The sequence below is a fragment of the Peromyscus eremicus genome, chromosome 8b (assembly GCF_949786415.1).
Source record: "Peromyscus eremicus chromosome 8b, PerEre_H2_v1, whole genome shotgun sequence".
NCBI classification, from domain to species: Eukaryota; Metazoa; Chordata; class Mammalia; order Rodentia; family Cricetidae; genus Peromyscus; species Peromyscus eremicus.
Genome location: NC_081424.1, coordinates 57,558,616 through 57,573,189, shown reverse-complemented (window position 1 = coordinate 57,573,189; position 14,574 = coordinate 57,558,616). Strand labels below are relative to the sequence as shown.

At 42.7% G+C, this 14,574-nt stretch overlaps 1 protein-coding gene across 5 annotated transcripts in view; it reads right to left on the bottom strand.

The window, feature by feature from the left end:
- Nucleotides 1–13,180, bottom strand: part of Qki (QKI, KH domain containing RNA binding) — a 122,096-nt gene extending 108,916 nt beyond the window's left edge. For 2 of the 5 annotated variants that reach the window (XR_009381047.1, XM_059272852.1), the window contains exon 1: nucleotides 12,927–13,179. Coding sequence is in view for 4 of the 5 variants with exons in the window: in XM_059272852.1 (XP_059128835.1) it covers nucleotides 12,927–13,068 (142 nt within the window). In the remaining variant the exon portion in view is untranslated. Of the gene's footprint in view, nucleotides 1–12,926 lie in introns of all 5 variants that reach the window. The other 3 variants (XM_059272853.1, XM_059272850.1, XM_059272849.1) reach the window with 3 other exon arrangements.
- Nucleotides 13,181–14,574: the final 1,394 nt, after the last annotated feature.

Here is a 14,574-nt window from a genome sequence, read left to right as displayed (position 1 = left end):
GAAAGAGAGAAAAAAAAAAACTGGAAGCTAGAAGACACACAGGGGAAAATGTCCATTGTGGTTTTTGATTTTTGTTTTATTTTAAAGAAACAACACACAGGGATAGTATTTCAGTGCAAACTCAATTCTATCACATCCATTAATAAAGCATAGAAGGAAATTCACCAAAACTCAGTGCCTACTAATTATATGTGGTTTTTTCATTTTAACTGGTATATCTAAAACTTTTCATAAGGAGTATTTGATCAGAATAAAACAAATCTGTGGAGGAAAGAATTCAAGCTCCTCAAAAGTTTACAGACTAAGAAACAATATTCAAAATATGCACATCAAACTTATTCTTTGTCTTTGTTGTTGAGGCACGGTTTCTCTACTTAGTCCTAGGGCTGTCCTGGAACTCACCATGTAGACCAGGCTGGCCTTGAATTCAGAGATCCTCCCACCTCTGCCTCCCTCCCCAGTGCTGGGACTAACATCTGTGCCACAACACAACCATGGCAAACTGAGCAGTCTCATCTACTTTCTGCTCTCTCTGAAGACAAGTACAGCCCTACTCCTACTAAACCTGAACTGAAAACTTCTGCATTCAATTCTCTATATTATAAGCATTACAGAAAAAAGAAATCAACAACTAAAATTTAAGGTGGTATAGTTGTACCAAGGTTCCTGTCAGTTTCTTCCTCCCCGGGTCTCCATGTAAAAACAAAGGAAGAAAAGATACATTCTTTCCTTATGCTGAGAGTTTAATTTCTAGTGACTGAGAAATAGTGGTATTTTACAACTGGAAAAAACTAATACAATAAACCAGAAAAATGTAATTAAATGTATCAACTATTAAAAAGGCACACATTTTCCAATCAGTAACAGCATTTTTTCAACAACTGTAAGACACATTTTAAAACAAAATATATAATATGTACTTAAGTTAAAAAAAAAACTGACAAGAAAATCCTATAATGCTATAAACTCTAACAATAAAATGAGATAAGATTATGGTTTAACTGCTGATAATTTTTTACTGCCGTAATAAACTATGGTCCTGAAAAGAACTTTCTCCTCATATAAAACGTAAGAGTAAGCTATGAACAACAATCACTTGATCCAAGATCCAGAACTGTATGGATTATGACCAAACGCTGTGCTTAGCATGTAACTTAGTATCCCACCCCAACCTTTCAATAATATAAAAACAGAAAACACTGCAAGGAAAGAAAAAAAAAAAGTGTAATGTTAGTTACATTAAATAGTCAACATATAGTCTCTGAAAGACTAAATCTTTAAAGATACATCTTAGGAACACTCTACATCAGTAGCACAATTAACTGCAACTCATCCTATTCCTGAGCAACTTGCCCATACAACGTAAAAGATAAAAGGTTCTTTTCTGACAAGTCACTTCCCAACACATTTTAGTCACTAAATGCGCTTGTGTGTACTGACATCCCCATCTGCTGGAACATAAGTTCCTTACTGTTAAAGATTCTTAACAACAGAAAGGTTGCAGTACAGAGAAATACAGCTTCAAAGCTTCATTTCTACCAAGGAGGTCTGTCTACTTCATACAACTTTCGAAGTATAAATAACTTCACTGGCACGAAAAACTCTTTTCCTGGTATTTTCTATTCTGTTCCTATCCTTCATGATAAGATACAAAGCACTGGTCTAAAGAGAAAACTTTTTCCTTTTAAAATATGGTGTGGATCATACTTCCACATCACAGGTGCACACACGTACTTACGCATCACATCTCATTTAAAAGATATTTGTCCTAATCTTTGCTAGATTTGACTTAAAAGCTACTAAAAATGACACAATAAAAGGGTATACAGCAAATGTGGACATCAAAAGGTCAATAGCAAGATTTAGTAAAGAATAAAAGAAAAAAACACTACACATAAAATAAGGCAAAACAAACCAGAAATATGAATCACTAGTTACACATAAAATTTGTAATGTATAAAATAATTTATTTAGCAGCTTGCTTTTTTTTTTTTTATTTTGAGAATATCTCCTTTCTACCGTAAAAAGAATCAAGTAAGCAGTTATGTCACTATCAATAATATTATTTTGGGTGCCAGAGAGATGGCTTAGTGGTTAAGAGTACTGGCTGCTCTACCAGGGGACCCAAACCCAATTCCAAGCACCCATACAGTGAATCAAAAGTGTAATTCTAGTTCTAGGGGGTCCAACAACCTCTTCTGGCCCCTGTGGGCATCAGGCACATATGTTGTAAACAGATATACATGCAGGCAAGACACCCAAACACATTAAATATAATTTAAAAAAATTACTTTGGTATGGGCAAAAAAAAAAAAAAGATAAGATGGCCATGATAAAACTAAATCAAAAAATGTAAACACAAACTGATTTAAATGAATATTACTTAGCTGCATTTAAAAAAAACAAAAATGATCTCACACCAACAATAACAAATACTGTTAGCACCTAAATACAAGTCTGTAACACCATTCAGAACTGAAAGAATCTTAGTGAAATGGCTAGTTTTACATATGGAGGAGAAAACACACAGGGTAGCTGAAAAATACAGTGTCCCAAAAAGCAAGAAACATTCTAAAAGACAAGGGAGCCAATTTGATTACCCCCAGCCACAACTTATCTATGAAAATCCATGTGCCTATCATGCTGAGTTTAAAAGGTCACCAGAGCAGCTAGCAAATCTATGACTAAATAATAGTAAGAAACTGCCGGGCGGTGGTGGCGCACACCTTTAATCCCAGCACTCGGGAGGCAGAGCCAGGCGGATCTCTGTGAGTTCGAGGCCAGCCTGGGCTACCAAGTGAGTTCCAGGACAGGCGCAAAGCTACACAGAGAAACCCTGTCTCGAAAAACCAAAAAAAAAAAAAAAAAAAAATAGCTTTCCCAATAGGATTTGATTTCAAATAGCAATACCTACTCTGTTGTTCAAAGTTCAACCTTTCAAAGAATACCAAGATAACGGATGAAAGAATATTAAAATGAGAAAAGCATCATGGTGGAAGTTATAATGAAATGAATTCAGACAGATTAGCAACCTTTAAGACCACAGCATAAATGATTCATAAAACATACCTAAAGCTGAATTAGGTTCTGATCAAAACAGAAATATAACCTTAGTTTTTAAAACTAGACCTACTATATGACCCAGTGGTAGCTCTCCTGGGTGTTTACCAAAGGATTCCAAGCAGCACAGAGCAGAGAGATCTGCACATTAGTGTCACATGCAGCACTATGGACAAATCCTACATTATGGGGCCAACCAAGGCACATGTATCAACAGAGGGATGGGTAAAGAAAATGTAAAATGTGGTGGATATGCATGATGAAATCTTTGCATCTGTGAAGAAGACTGACATATCATTTGTGGGGAAATGAATACAACTGCATATAATCACATTACATCTGAAATACAATGTATGTTTTCTCTCAAAAAAAAAAAAAAAGTTTTACAGAAGAATCACCCCGACTCTTATACTACACTCTAATCCAGATAAGAATCTGAGTTTCACTAATAGTGAAACTGACTGTCTCTACTCATATGATACAGTTTAATTAAAGAACACAGCAACACCTCTGATATATTCCAAAGATGCTATACTTCAACCTGCTTTATCCTTTAAATCTAACTCCCTAAACCAAGTGCCATGGCACTCAACTAATCTTTGCCTCAGACAGGAGTATCATCATAAATTTGAGGCACTACAAAAATTCAGCACTACATGAGTTCAAGGCTAGTCTGATATACAAAGCAAAGACTCTGTCTTAAACACACAAAACAAATAACAAATTAATTCCAACTTACTAAAGATACAAAGCATAAAGGAACAAACAATTCCCCCAACACAGAAGGTAAAGTGAGGCATTTTTCAAAGATGTTTCCAAATTTTAAAGGATTTTAAATTATAACAAGATTCAACTATTTGGTTTGGACATTGTAGGTATAAAGAATATTCTAGATGCAACTACAGAAATCTGAGTATTGACTGTTTACACATTAATCTATTTTGTTAATGTGGTGTCACTAACAGAAAATATTAATTTTGAAAAATACAAAATTTAAGAATGGGATACCAATGTATCTCTACTGTATCTTAATCAATACTGAAAATATAATTAAGTAGAACATAACAGCTATAGTAAGGTTCTCAGAAAATCTTCACTATACTTTGTAACATATACTTAACACATGAATGACATCACTTTCACAAACATCTCACCAAGCCAAGCCAATTAATTCCAAAGAGACAACAAAAGCAAGAGTTTCTTCATTCTTTCACTTAGAAAAAGTTCAATTCTCTCTTAAGTAACCAAAACTGGGTTGCTGCACACATGCACGCACGCACACACGCATGCACATTTATTCTATTCTGTCAAGATAAAATATAAAGCATTGGTCTAAAGAGAAAACTATCTTTGTAGTTTGCAGAAAGGGGCTATGTACTATGAGGCTCTGGGTTCCCAGCACTGTGGAGAAAGGGATTGGAATCTGTCAACCATATACAAATGCTTAACTTTTCACCTTGCAACCAAGTTTCTACATATGCTCCTATATGCCTTGTTTTTCTTAGCTTACACACAAGTTCACTATAACACACCCAAAAAGTCTAACACTTCAGCACACCCCTAAAGATCTCTGAAATAAAATTTGAACTATCAAGTCCAGTATTTAGAACCACCACCATCCATTCTTAATTCTGCCTTCTTCTCTGGTTTTCACTAAATGTTCACATCAATACTCTCCAAGTATTTGCCTTTCCAACTAATCAATACACATCTCATAAGAAAGTCTTGCAGCCTGCTAACATCAGTCATCACCATCCTTCTTTGTCTTCTTCATGGTCTTGTTAGGCGGCTCTGGCTGGCCTAGAACTTGCTATGTACATCAGGCTGCCCTTCAACTCAGGCATGTGCCACTGAGTACAGATACAGCGGCACCTTTTGACTACCTTTGTGACACTGGCACCCTTTCCTTTTTCCTGCACTTACCCTCTCCCTTCCCATTCACTTCATTCAAGACTACCAAGGCCAGGTGCCACTACTCAGGAAGTTCTACTTGACACTTCAGCTCTACGTGACCACTAAACTACTAGTTAGGAGACTCTCCAGGACATAAAGCTAGGAGACATGCACGTGGATAAAGCACCTTCCCCCACCTTTTATGTTTCTCTACCCAATGATTCCTACCAAAAGGAACCTAAAAATGCCGACAGAAACATCTGCGTATTATATCCTTCTACCTCAGAATATTTGGATTTTGTTTAGAAAGGGAGTTAATTCCATTTATAAGAATAAAACAAATGATACAGCATTTGCCTAACATGTATGAGGCTCTAAGTTCAATTCTTAGCACACAACTGTAAGTAATAAAATTACTGTAACACAGCTAACAAAGAACTGAACTTTCTATTTCATCTTTTTTTTTAATATATAATTAAAAATGAACAGTCCCTCATCCTCCACCTACTTCTCGGCTCACAATCATCTTCCCTTAGAGAAGTGGTTCTCAAACTGTGTCATGACCCCTTTGGGGTCAGACAACTCCTTCACAAAAGTCATGTATCAGATGTCCTGCACATCAAATTTTACATTATGATTCATAATAGCAAAATCACAGTTATGAAGTAGCAATGAAAGTAATTTTATAGCTGGGGGAAGGGGTCACCACAGCATGAGGAACTGTATTAAAGGGTCCAGCATTAGGAAGGTTGAATCATTCTCCAGTTACCTCCCCAATTTAAAAAAATAAATAAATAAATAAATAAATAGAAACAGGCTGTTGCCCCATCCAGATCTGAAATTGAAGCAAACTTATGTTCCTAGCTTTAATCACTTAGCAATAAACCTCTATATTAAATCTTTTAATCAAAAATATTGCTTCTTTTGAGTAGTTACCAAAAATAACAGTAACAAAAATAGCAACAGTGGTAAAAGAAAACTGAACTCATTTGTATAATAATATTTTAAAAATTGAAGCTATATCCTTTGGTTACAGAAATGTTGAGTATATTTAAATCCTCCAAACACACCTTTAGTTTCTCACTTTCAGGATCCCAATTGTCAAAAAACAGTCTTATTTTCAGCTATTTTAGAAAGAATATATATTCTAGCTCCAAAAATTGACCAGCATTTGTTAAAGTCCAACACAGGGCAGAATTGGCAAAAAACACTCCCATTTTCTTTCTGTTCACAACTGGAAGCACTAACAGTTTTTCAGTGTATGGAAATCTGCTGCAACTGTCTTCTCAGTCTCCCTCTGGAGGGGCACATCCTGAAACAAACCAGCGTAGAGACTGTAGAGTCCAGCGCCATCTCTGCTACAGCCTGGCTTACGACAAGGACAAGTCCCCACCCTCTCCAGACTGCTCTATCTATACAGCCTTCTGATCTCAGGTCCTAACAGTTCTGAAGTAGTATGATCACCTGATACAACACTGATTTTTCCCTCCACTAAAATACATCCCAGAAATGTCTTTCTACCCGTTAATCCTATACTCCCTCCCACACTACTTAAGAGACAATTTTGAAACTGGGTAAACAGGATATGGAAGTTTATGAAACATTTCAAATTTTAAAAATCCATTTTTAATTTTTACTTATTTTATGTGTATGGGCATTTTGCCTGCACATATGGCTGTGCACTGTGCATCTGAGTGCCTGGAGCTCAAAGAGGCTAGAAGGGGGCGCGGATCCCCCTGGACCTGGGGTAACAGATGGTTGTGAGCCATCTTGTAAGTGCTGGGAATTGAATCCAGGTCCTCTACAAGAGCAGAGCCAGTTCTTAGCTGCTGAGCCAACTCTCCAGCCCCCCAAAATCCCTTTTATTTTGTCCTTAGTATACTCTGAAGACTGTAACAAATGTTTTTGCTTGATTTTGTCCTATGCATTTCCAATCATAAAATTAGCTCAACAATAACTTACCACTGACTAAGGTGATCGTGCCACTGACTCTACAATGACTTGATTTTAAAGCCAGAACAAAGCTTAAAAACTGGCTCCCTGGTTCAATACTGAGCCCAACAAATTAGTCACTACCTCCAAAATCTGCTTCCTGCCTTCCACAAAGTTCACCACCTTCATTAAGTTCACCAGCACTCACTTGCTGTCTGTCTCCCTTTATGGACACACAGACTTGCACAAGCACTCTCAAGCATGACCGTAACAGAGGACCAGATTGTGGACTTAACTGTCTTTTCATTCTTTTGTGGCACTCTACTCCCTTTGAAGAGGATCCAAAACAATCTGAACTTGACAAATTCTGTTTTAAAAATGGCAGTAATGATGCAAGGCCTATATATTGATTTTAGGAGCAAATGGCAAAAAAAAAAAAAAAAAAAAAAAATTACCTAAATAATTCCAAAAATGCCAAAACTTTCAAACACTAAGCAATGATTCAAGATTTTTCTATTTATAGACTGAAGTTTTGGGATAAGAAATGGCTAGAAACTTACCCTACTTAAGCAAAGGAATTTTATACTTCTAATTCCTACTCTCATTGATGGTAATAAAGTAAAATCAACATTAAACACCTACAAATAGTGATATTACAAGGGGTGGAGGGAATTTTTAAAGGGGAAAAAAAGGCATGAACCTTTGTTCTCTAACCGTCCAAAGCTATCACTAATTATTACAAAATTTCTTTACATGTTTAAAGTATTAGTGTTTAATTCCACCTCTGTATTTTTATTTAAAAGCATTTTAAGAGAAACTAGAAATCAAAAGTTGTTGTTGACATACTTTTAAATTAAAACATCAGCGTGTCTGTTACCAGGCTCTGACCTGGACCAAGCAGCGAATCACTTCTACTAAGGCACACAGAAACCAATCAGACCTAAGTTCCAATAGTGATAACTACATAAAGTAGCAGCAGTCACAAATGGTGTTTATAGAACTTTTTCCTAACACAGCTATATCAACATGACAAACTATACTGTCTTACAAGTTTAGTGCTTATGCTTATCTTGCTTATATTTAGTGAAAATAATGCTGTAAGTAATCTTACTTGGACAGCAAATAAGCAACATGAGTTTCCCAAAATTTAAAAAAAAAAATGTAAATTTTTATAAAGGTATATAATTTCCTAAAAAAGATCAGTGCAGGGTGAAAATCCTGCACTTATAATCCCTATTGCACTGCCCTAATGTCAAATAAAGAACAGAGAGGAAATAGTCAAGTCAGCCATGTAAAGAAACTGGCACACAGTTCTAATCATGACCTTCTAACATGGGTCCATTTCCCCACCATCCTCCCTCAGCCTTAAAACAGGTTCTTAGCTATTCCCACAACAGATGACAATACTAAGAGCAGGAAGTTCCTCGGTGCATTATCTCCTGAGTTACCGACAAACAAAACCCAGTAACGTCACAGCACATTCCATTTCAGACAGAAAGGGGTCATTTTTGCTTACAACTGCATCATCAAACAAACTGCATTCACTACACTGAATTTCTCAAGTCAAAGTGCAGTTCCACTATGTTTATAAAAAGCTGCCCATATAATAAAACGGTCTAATTACCATTCTCTTAATACCTAAATATACTAACTAGCTGAAAGGGGGGCTTCTTAACCCTGTTTCAGTAAGAGTCTCAGCAACAGTTATACTTATTTTGTCCTTAGGATAGTGGAAACCATTTGATCTGATGGGAAACTAATGAAACAGGCTCCAGGCCAGTGACAGGACCACAATTAACAGGGATATATAATGTTCAAAAACCACCTAAAAGGTCAAATGCAGATCTGGGACAAAGCTACGAAGGTCCTTATCATCGCACACATTCACTCTCACTGAAACCAAAAATTAAGTTGATATTCTCATATTCATTTCAGAAAAGGCAATGATACCATCCATATACACTGGGAAATGTGATTATCAAAGTTTATAGTTTCTAGTATAAACTCAACTGTGTGTATGTTTAACAGTACAACCTTCATTATGACACACGTAAACCAGATAACACTTAAAGAACCACACCACTCTCCTCCTCTAGAGCAGTTAAGGTTCCAAAGTGCAGTGTGAATGTCGAGTAAGTGACCTAGGGAGTGAGGCAAATGGTCCTTTCCACTGTATCCACAGAGCCGTGATCTCTCCAGAGGAGCATACTGCAGAGAACGGGGGCAAATACCAGCTTAGTACAACTCTTCTTTTCAGATTACAAAGCAGTGCTTCAGCTCCCAAATTACAGATTAATTACCCTGCCTTAAGTAAAATCTCTGTCACAAATAATAACTACAGTCAACAATAATGTGTTTTTTAGACAAAAGAAAAACTAAAAATTTAACAAAGTACATAACCTAAGTCCTCTCAGTATCTAAGGCATGCAAAGTTTTAAGCCATAGCATTTATGAACAAACAAATTTTCCCAAAAAGAAACTAAATTTTAAGGAAAGGTATAACGTGAAACAATGAACACATCCTCAAAGATAAACATGATGGAAAATACCTAGCAAAGCCAGTTTTAATTGAATATATTCAATTAAAATAAATATTAAATTAAAAATATTCTCACATTTTAAGAGTGGGAAATTTTATTTTAAAAAAGGGCTATCTGAAGATTAAAAACATTTTCAAACCATTAATGGAGACACTTACCTATTTGTTCACTTTTCCTGAATTATACTCTAGGCTTTCTGATCACTCCCATAAAGATGCAAACTGCCCCTCTGCATCAAACCACACAGTTCACTTTCATATAAACAGCTGCTCTCTCACTCATAAGCCTGCCTAATCAATTAAAACTTGAAACGTGATGTTTAAGTATCACTTCTAAGTATTCTCTTTTCCTCTGCTTGATATTTTTCTGAGTAATATTTTGTTCATTTTCAACACTAAATTGCAAAATGTTTATTTAAAAAAGCATACTTTGCATTCAACTACTTTAACAGTTTCATTTTCATGACAAAGAAAAGTCTTTAAAATAGTTTGTGTGTAACTAACAGTTCTTTCCTAGGGATGGTATGGAGGGTTAATTAAAATCTGAAAACAGTTGAAGACCCACGTTTCATTTGTAGTCCTGGGCTAAGCTCTAAATAAATGATCCTTTAAGTCTTAAGAAGTATTAACTCAAGTTATAGCTTTTATTTCAGAATCTACCCAGCCTAAAATATATTTTCAAACTTAAAAAAACACAACTGCTGAAGATACTGGGAAAGACTGACACAGCTCACCAAGCGGAATCAACAGCCAACAACTCAAGGACTGACTACCTAGCTAGATTATGGACTACAACCTGTTTATGCTGGCAAGCATCAATGGAGTCTTTCTCTATCGGTCAAGTTTTAACAAGTAGGAAAAAATAGAACACTTCATTCCCAAATATACTAACTAGCCAAGTGAAAATTCTCAAACAGGAACTATATTAAAAGCTCACTTTTAATACTGCTTGAAAAGTATTTTACATTTAAGATTGCTAGACAATCCCATTCAAAATTTCTAATTATCAGAGAGTAGAGTATCTTAATGTCACTGAACAGTTTAATCCCTAAAGTGAAAGTCAGTTTTATGTGAATTTAAAAGTAATTTTTCTGCTAAGCATTACAGACAAAGGAGAATGTAATCCCTGACCACAAACAGAAGTCCTGATTAATTTGTTGTGGACAATGAGAGGCCACAAGGGGGGAGCACAAGTTGCCAATTTTCACAATTAGGCCATCTAGCAAGAAGATTAGGATGGTGCACTGAAGAAACCAGTATTTTCAAGTCAAGTTAAACTTATAGTAAGACTAACAAGTACAGGAAAAAGCTTGTAACACCTAAGGACTGGCCTCTTTCCTGCTCTGGTCTGATGAAAACAATCACACTTCCTATTCACTCCACTGTCTATTGTAAACACACATCTTTACACTGGCCTGATGCAGAAATTCCCAAGTACAGACAGAATGAGGTGAGAGATGGAGAAAACATGAAAAGAGGAAAAAAAACAAGTATTACTTTGACTACTGTAATCCTAAACTAGCTTTCTTCTACATCTGAAACTCAAAGGGTTACTATTTCTAACCAGCGAAATCAACAAGCCTGAGCAGAAGCATTGACACACCTGAAATCCCGCCCGGTGGCTGCTTACGCCAACCTCAAACTAAGGTAGTCCGACCTGGGCAGTCTGCAGGGCACATGAGCAGCCTTTCACCACTCAAGGAACTCCTACTAGTTTTCTATATAGCATATCCAAACTTTTTATAATCTCCACTGTCACTGGAGTATACATAGCATTTTAAGAATACATTGTAATTCATTTTAAATGCTGTCTAGTTGTGTAAGAGATTCCCCATAGACTATACTTTAAAAAAAATATAATTTTCATCATAAAATGGATTCTAATACCAATAAACCAAGTGAAAAAATAACAGTGTATTAGGTGTTTTCTCTGTAATCGCAGTTGTGGATAAATAACGACAGGTGAAGTCACTTAAAATTTAAGTTTCTACTGAATTCAATATAGGTCAATTATTAAGCAAGCTACATATTTTGTTCCAAACATTTCCAAGGTTAAAAAAAAAAAATAACTGGCGCCCCTTAGCGCTCACATTTGGAAATACTCAATTTAAGAGTTCCAGCCTTTTTTTTTTTTTTTTTTTTTTTTGACATTCCAGAAAGTTTTCTGCCTCCACAATCTTTCAAATGCCAACACAAATAGGAAAGGCAAAACCCCTTAAAGGGGCAGCACAAGTTTTCTCCGGGGCATTTGAGACTAAGAGACACGCGGTCCCAGTGTGGAAAATGCCCCTTTCGATGCGTTACTGTCGTATGTTCACGCGGAATAGCCGAGTGTTTTCTGTTTTAAGTCCTATGGCTCCTACCCTACAGAAGCTCTTTGGATGATTGTTCTACCATCCTTTAGCTCGGAGATATCCAGTCTTTTGTTCTTCCCTGACATGCCTGCTCCTTAAGCAGAGGATTTGCTTTCTCCAGCTAGATTTGAAAATTTCCCAGATTCTTCTCGAGATCCTAAAATGCATTGTTCTTCTGCACAGCAGCAGTTTTCAGCTTCCTTTAGACAGTCCTCCCGCAGACTTGAAAAAACAAAGTCCCCGCTCCTGGACGTTCAAAATGAACTTGTTGGTCCTATTTTCCGCGCCCCCCCCCCGCCCCGCACCCCGCCCCGGGAGGCCACACAAAGCCACAGCTACTGGAAACTAACACTCCAGGTCGCTGCTGGGAGAAGTTCTTAGAGGAATTCCAGAGCTGACCAGCACTCATCTCCTAGTCATTCTTTGCTCCCCACAGCGCTCCCAACTCGGCTCCTGCAAACTTTCGCTCTATTTAATTCTCGTCCTTTCAAACTTCCAGCTCCCCGCCCTCCAAACGCAGGCGGCTACGCCGGGAGCTAACCCTCCGCCCCAGTTCTCCCGAACTCGGATTCCGTTCAGGTCTGTCATCGCGGTATTTCGTACTCCTCTCCCCCCCACCACCACCACCACGACCAAAAAAAAAAAAAAAAAAAGTGAAGTTAAACTCCCAAACAGTTCTAGCTTCCCTAAACAAAGGAAAGAAAGTGCTCCGCTCTGTCACCCAGTCCTCGCCTTCGGCCACACAAGCACTACTTTTCGGTATCCCACGCAATGTCTCAACATCTCAGAGTCCGCTCCCGGACTGCGGGGCCACTCCGCCGGGGCCCCCGCGGGCAGGCCAGGCCAGGCCAGGCGAGGCGGAGCTCGGGGACTCGCGTGGCCCGGCCGCATCGGCCGGGATGGCGGGGCTGCCCTCGGCCGCGCCGTCGGGAATCGGGAGCCGGCCGCAGCCCCGCCGTCCCGCCGCCCCGCGCGCTCCCGGGTGGGTCCGCCTGCCCTCGGGCCTGGCCCGGCCCCGGCCCGCCGCGAGCCGCCCGCGCCCTCCGGCCCTCCGGCCCGCCCGCCTGCCTTTGTGCGCCCGCCCGCCTGACCTTCCCGCCGCCCCGCCATCCCGGGCCGCCGCGCCGGGGGGGTTCGGGAGGGCTCACCTTCGTCCAGCAGCCGCTCGAGGTGGTTGAAGATCCCGCAGAAGTTGGGCAGGCTGCTCATGAGCTTCTTGTCGTTCATCAGCTGCATCAAGTAATCTGGGGTGGGCTTCGGCTTCTCCTTCGTTTCCATTTCCCCGACCATATTCCAGGCTCCGCAGCTCACTCCGCCCGCCGCCGCCGCCGCCGCCGCCGGAGGAGAGGAGGGAGGGGCGGGGGCGAGCTCCGGCCGCCGGCCGCTCGGGACGCGGCGTCCCGCTGCTGCTGCTGCTGTTGCCGCTGCCGCCGCCGCCGCCGCCGCCGCTCCGCACCGGCTCCCGCTCCGGCTCCCGCGCCGCCGAGCCCCGGGGCGGCCGGCTCCGCGCGCCCGCCCGCCCCCCGCAGGCACTTTCGCCGCCCCGGCCCCGACGCGCCGCGGCCGCCGCTCTCGGGCCGCCCGGCGCGGCTTCCCCCTCGCGAGGCCGGCGGCGGAGGAGGAGGCGGGTCTCGGGCCGAGCGCGGCGCTTAGGGGGGGACCCCGCTGCGCCGCGAGGAGCCCGGGGAAGGGCGGGCGGGGCGGGGGTGAGGGGGAAAGAGCCGCCGCCGCTCGTCCGTCGGTCGGTCGGCCGGCCGGCCGGTCGGTCGCGCCCGCCGCCCTGCCCCTGCGCCGAGGCTCGCGAGTCTGCGGTGCTGCCCGCCGCGGCGCCCGCTCGCCCGCTCGCCCGCTCGGCTCCGCTCCGCTCTCTCCGCGTTGCCGCCGCCGCTGCCGCTACCGCCGCCGCCGCCGCCGCGCTCCGACTGCGCTCCTCCTCTTCCTCCGCGGCTCTCCTCCTCCTCACTCACTTGGCGGCGGAGTTCGCCTCAGTTCAGGCGGCGCTGCCGGCGGCGGCGGGGGGAGGGGCGCGGGCAGGGCCGGGGGCGGGCGGCGGGCGGGGCCGCGCAGGGCGGCCGTTACGGGGCTGGGCGAGAGCTCCCGCCCCCCCTGCACCCCCCCCACCCCACCACCTCGCCGCCGCCGCCCCTCCTGGCCGCTCGGGGGGTGGGACGGGCCGGAGCCGCGGCTGAGGGGAACGGACGCGCGCTGGCAGCGGCGGCGGCGGCGGCGGCCTACGCGGGGCCGGGGTCGCGGCTGAGGGGCGTGGGGGGGGTGGGGGGGGATGCGGGCGGCGGCGCTGGCTCGTCGGCGCGCTGTGGCTGAGGCGGCGGCGGCGGCGGCGGCGGGCGCGGTCGGGCGCGGCGGCTGAGAGGAATTCCGGCGGGACTCTTGCGCTCGCCGCCCCGGCCTCGCCTCTCGGCGCGTTACTCTAGTTTGGGGATTTTTTTTTTTTCTTTTTAAACCTCTCGTCCACCTTCCTCGCTGCCCCTCAGAAAAGAGATTGATTTTTTTTTTTTTTTTCTTTTTAACGTCCTGTTGCTTCACTAGGGAGGGAAGGGGGGGAAACACACACGACTCTCGGGTGGGCGTCACGTGGCCCGACACGTAGCCGTGAGGCGGAGGGCGCGTGCGCGCGTCGAGGGCTGTGGCCACGCCCCTTCCGAGGGTCGCTCCGCCCTGCCGGGCGGAGAGCGCGCCGGTGGGGGAGGGGCGGGGCCCGGCCCGGAGCGCGCCTGCGTGGGAGGGGGTGATGGGTCGGGGGGTGTGCGCGCCGCGAGGGGCTCGGGACGGAGGAGC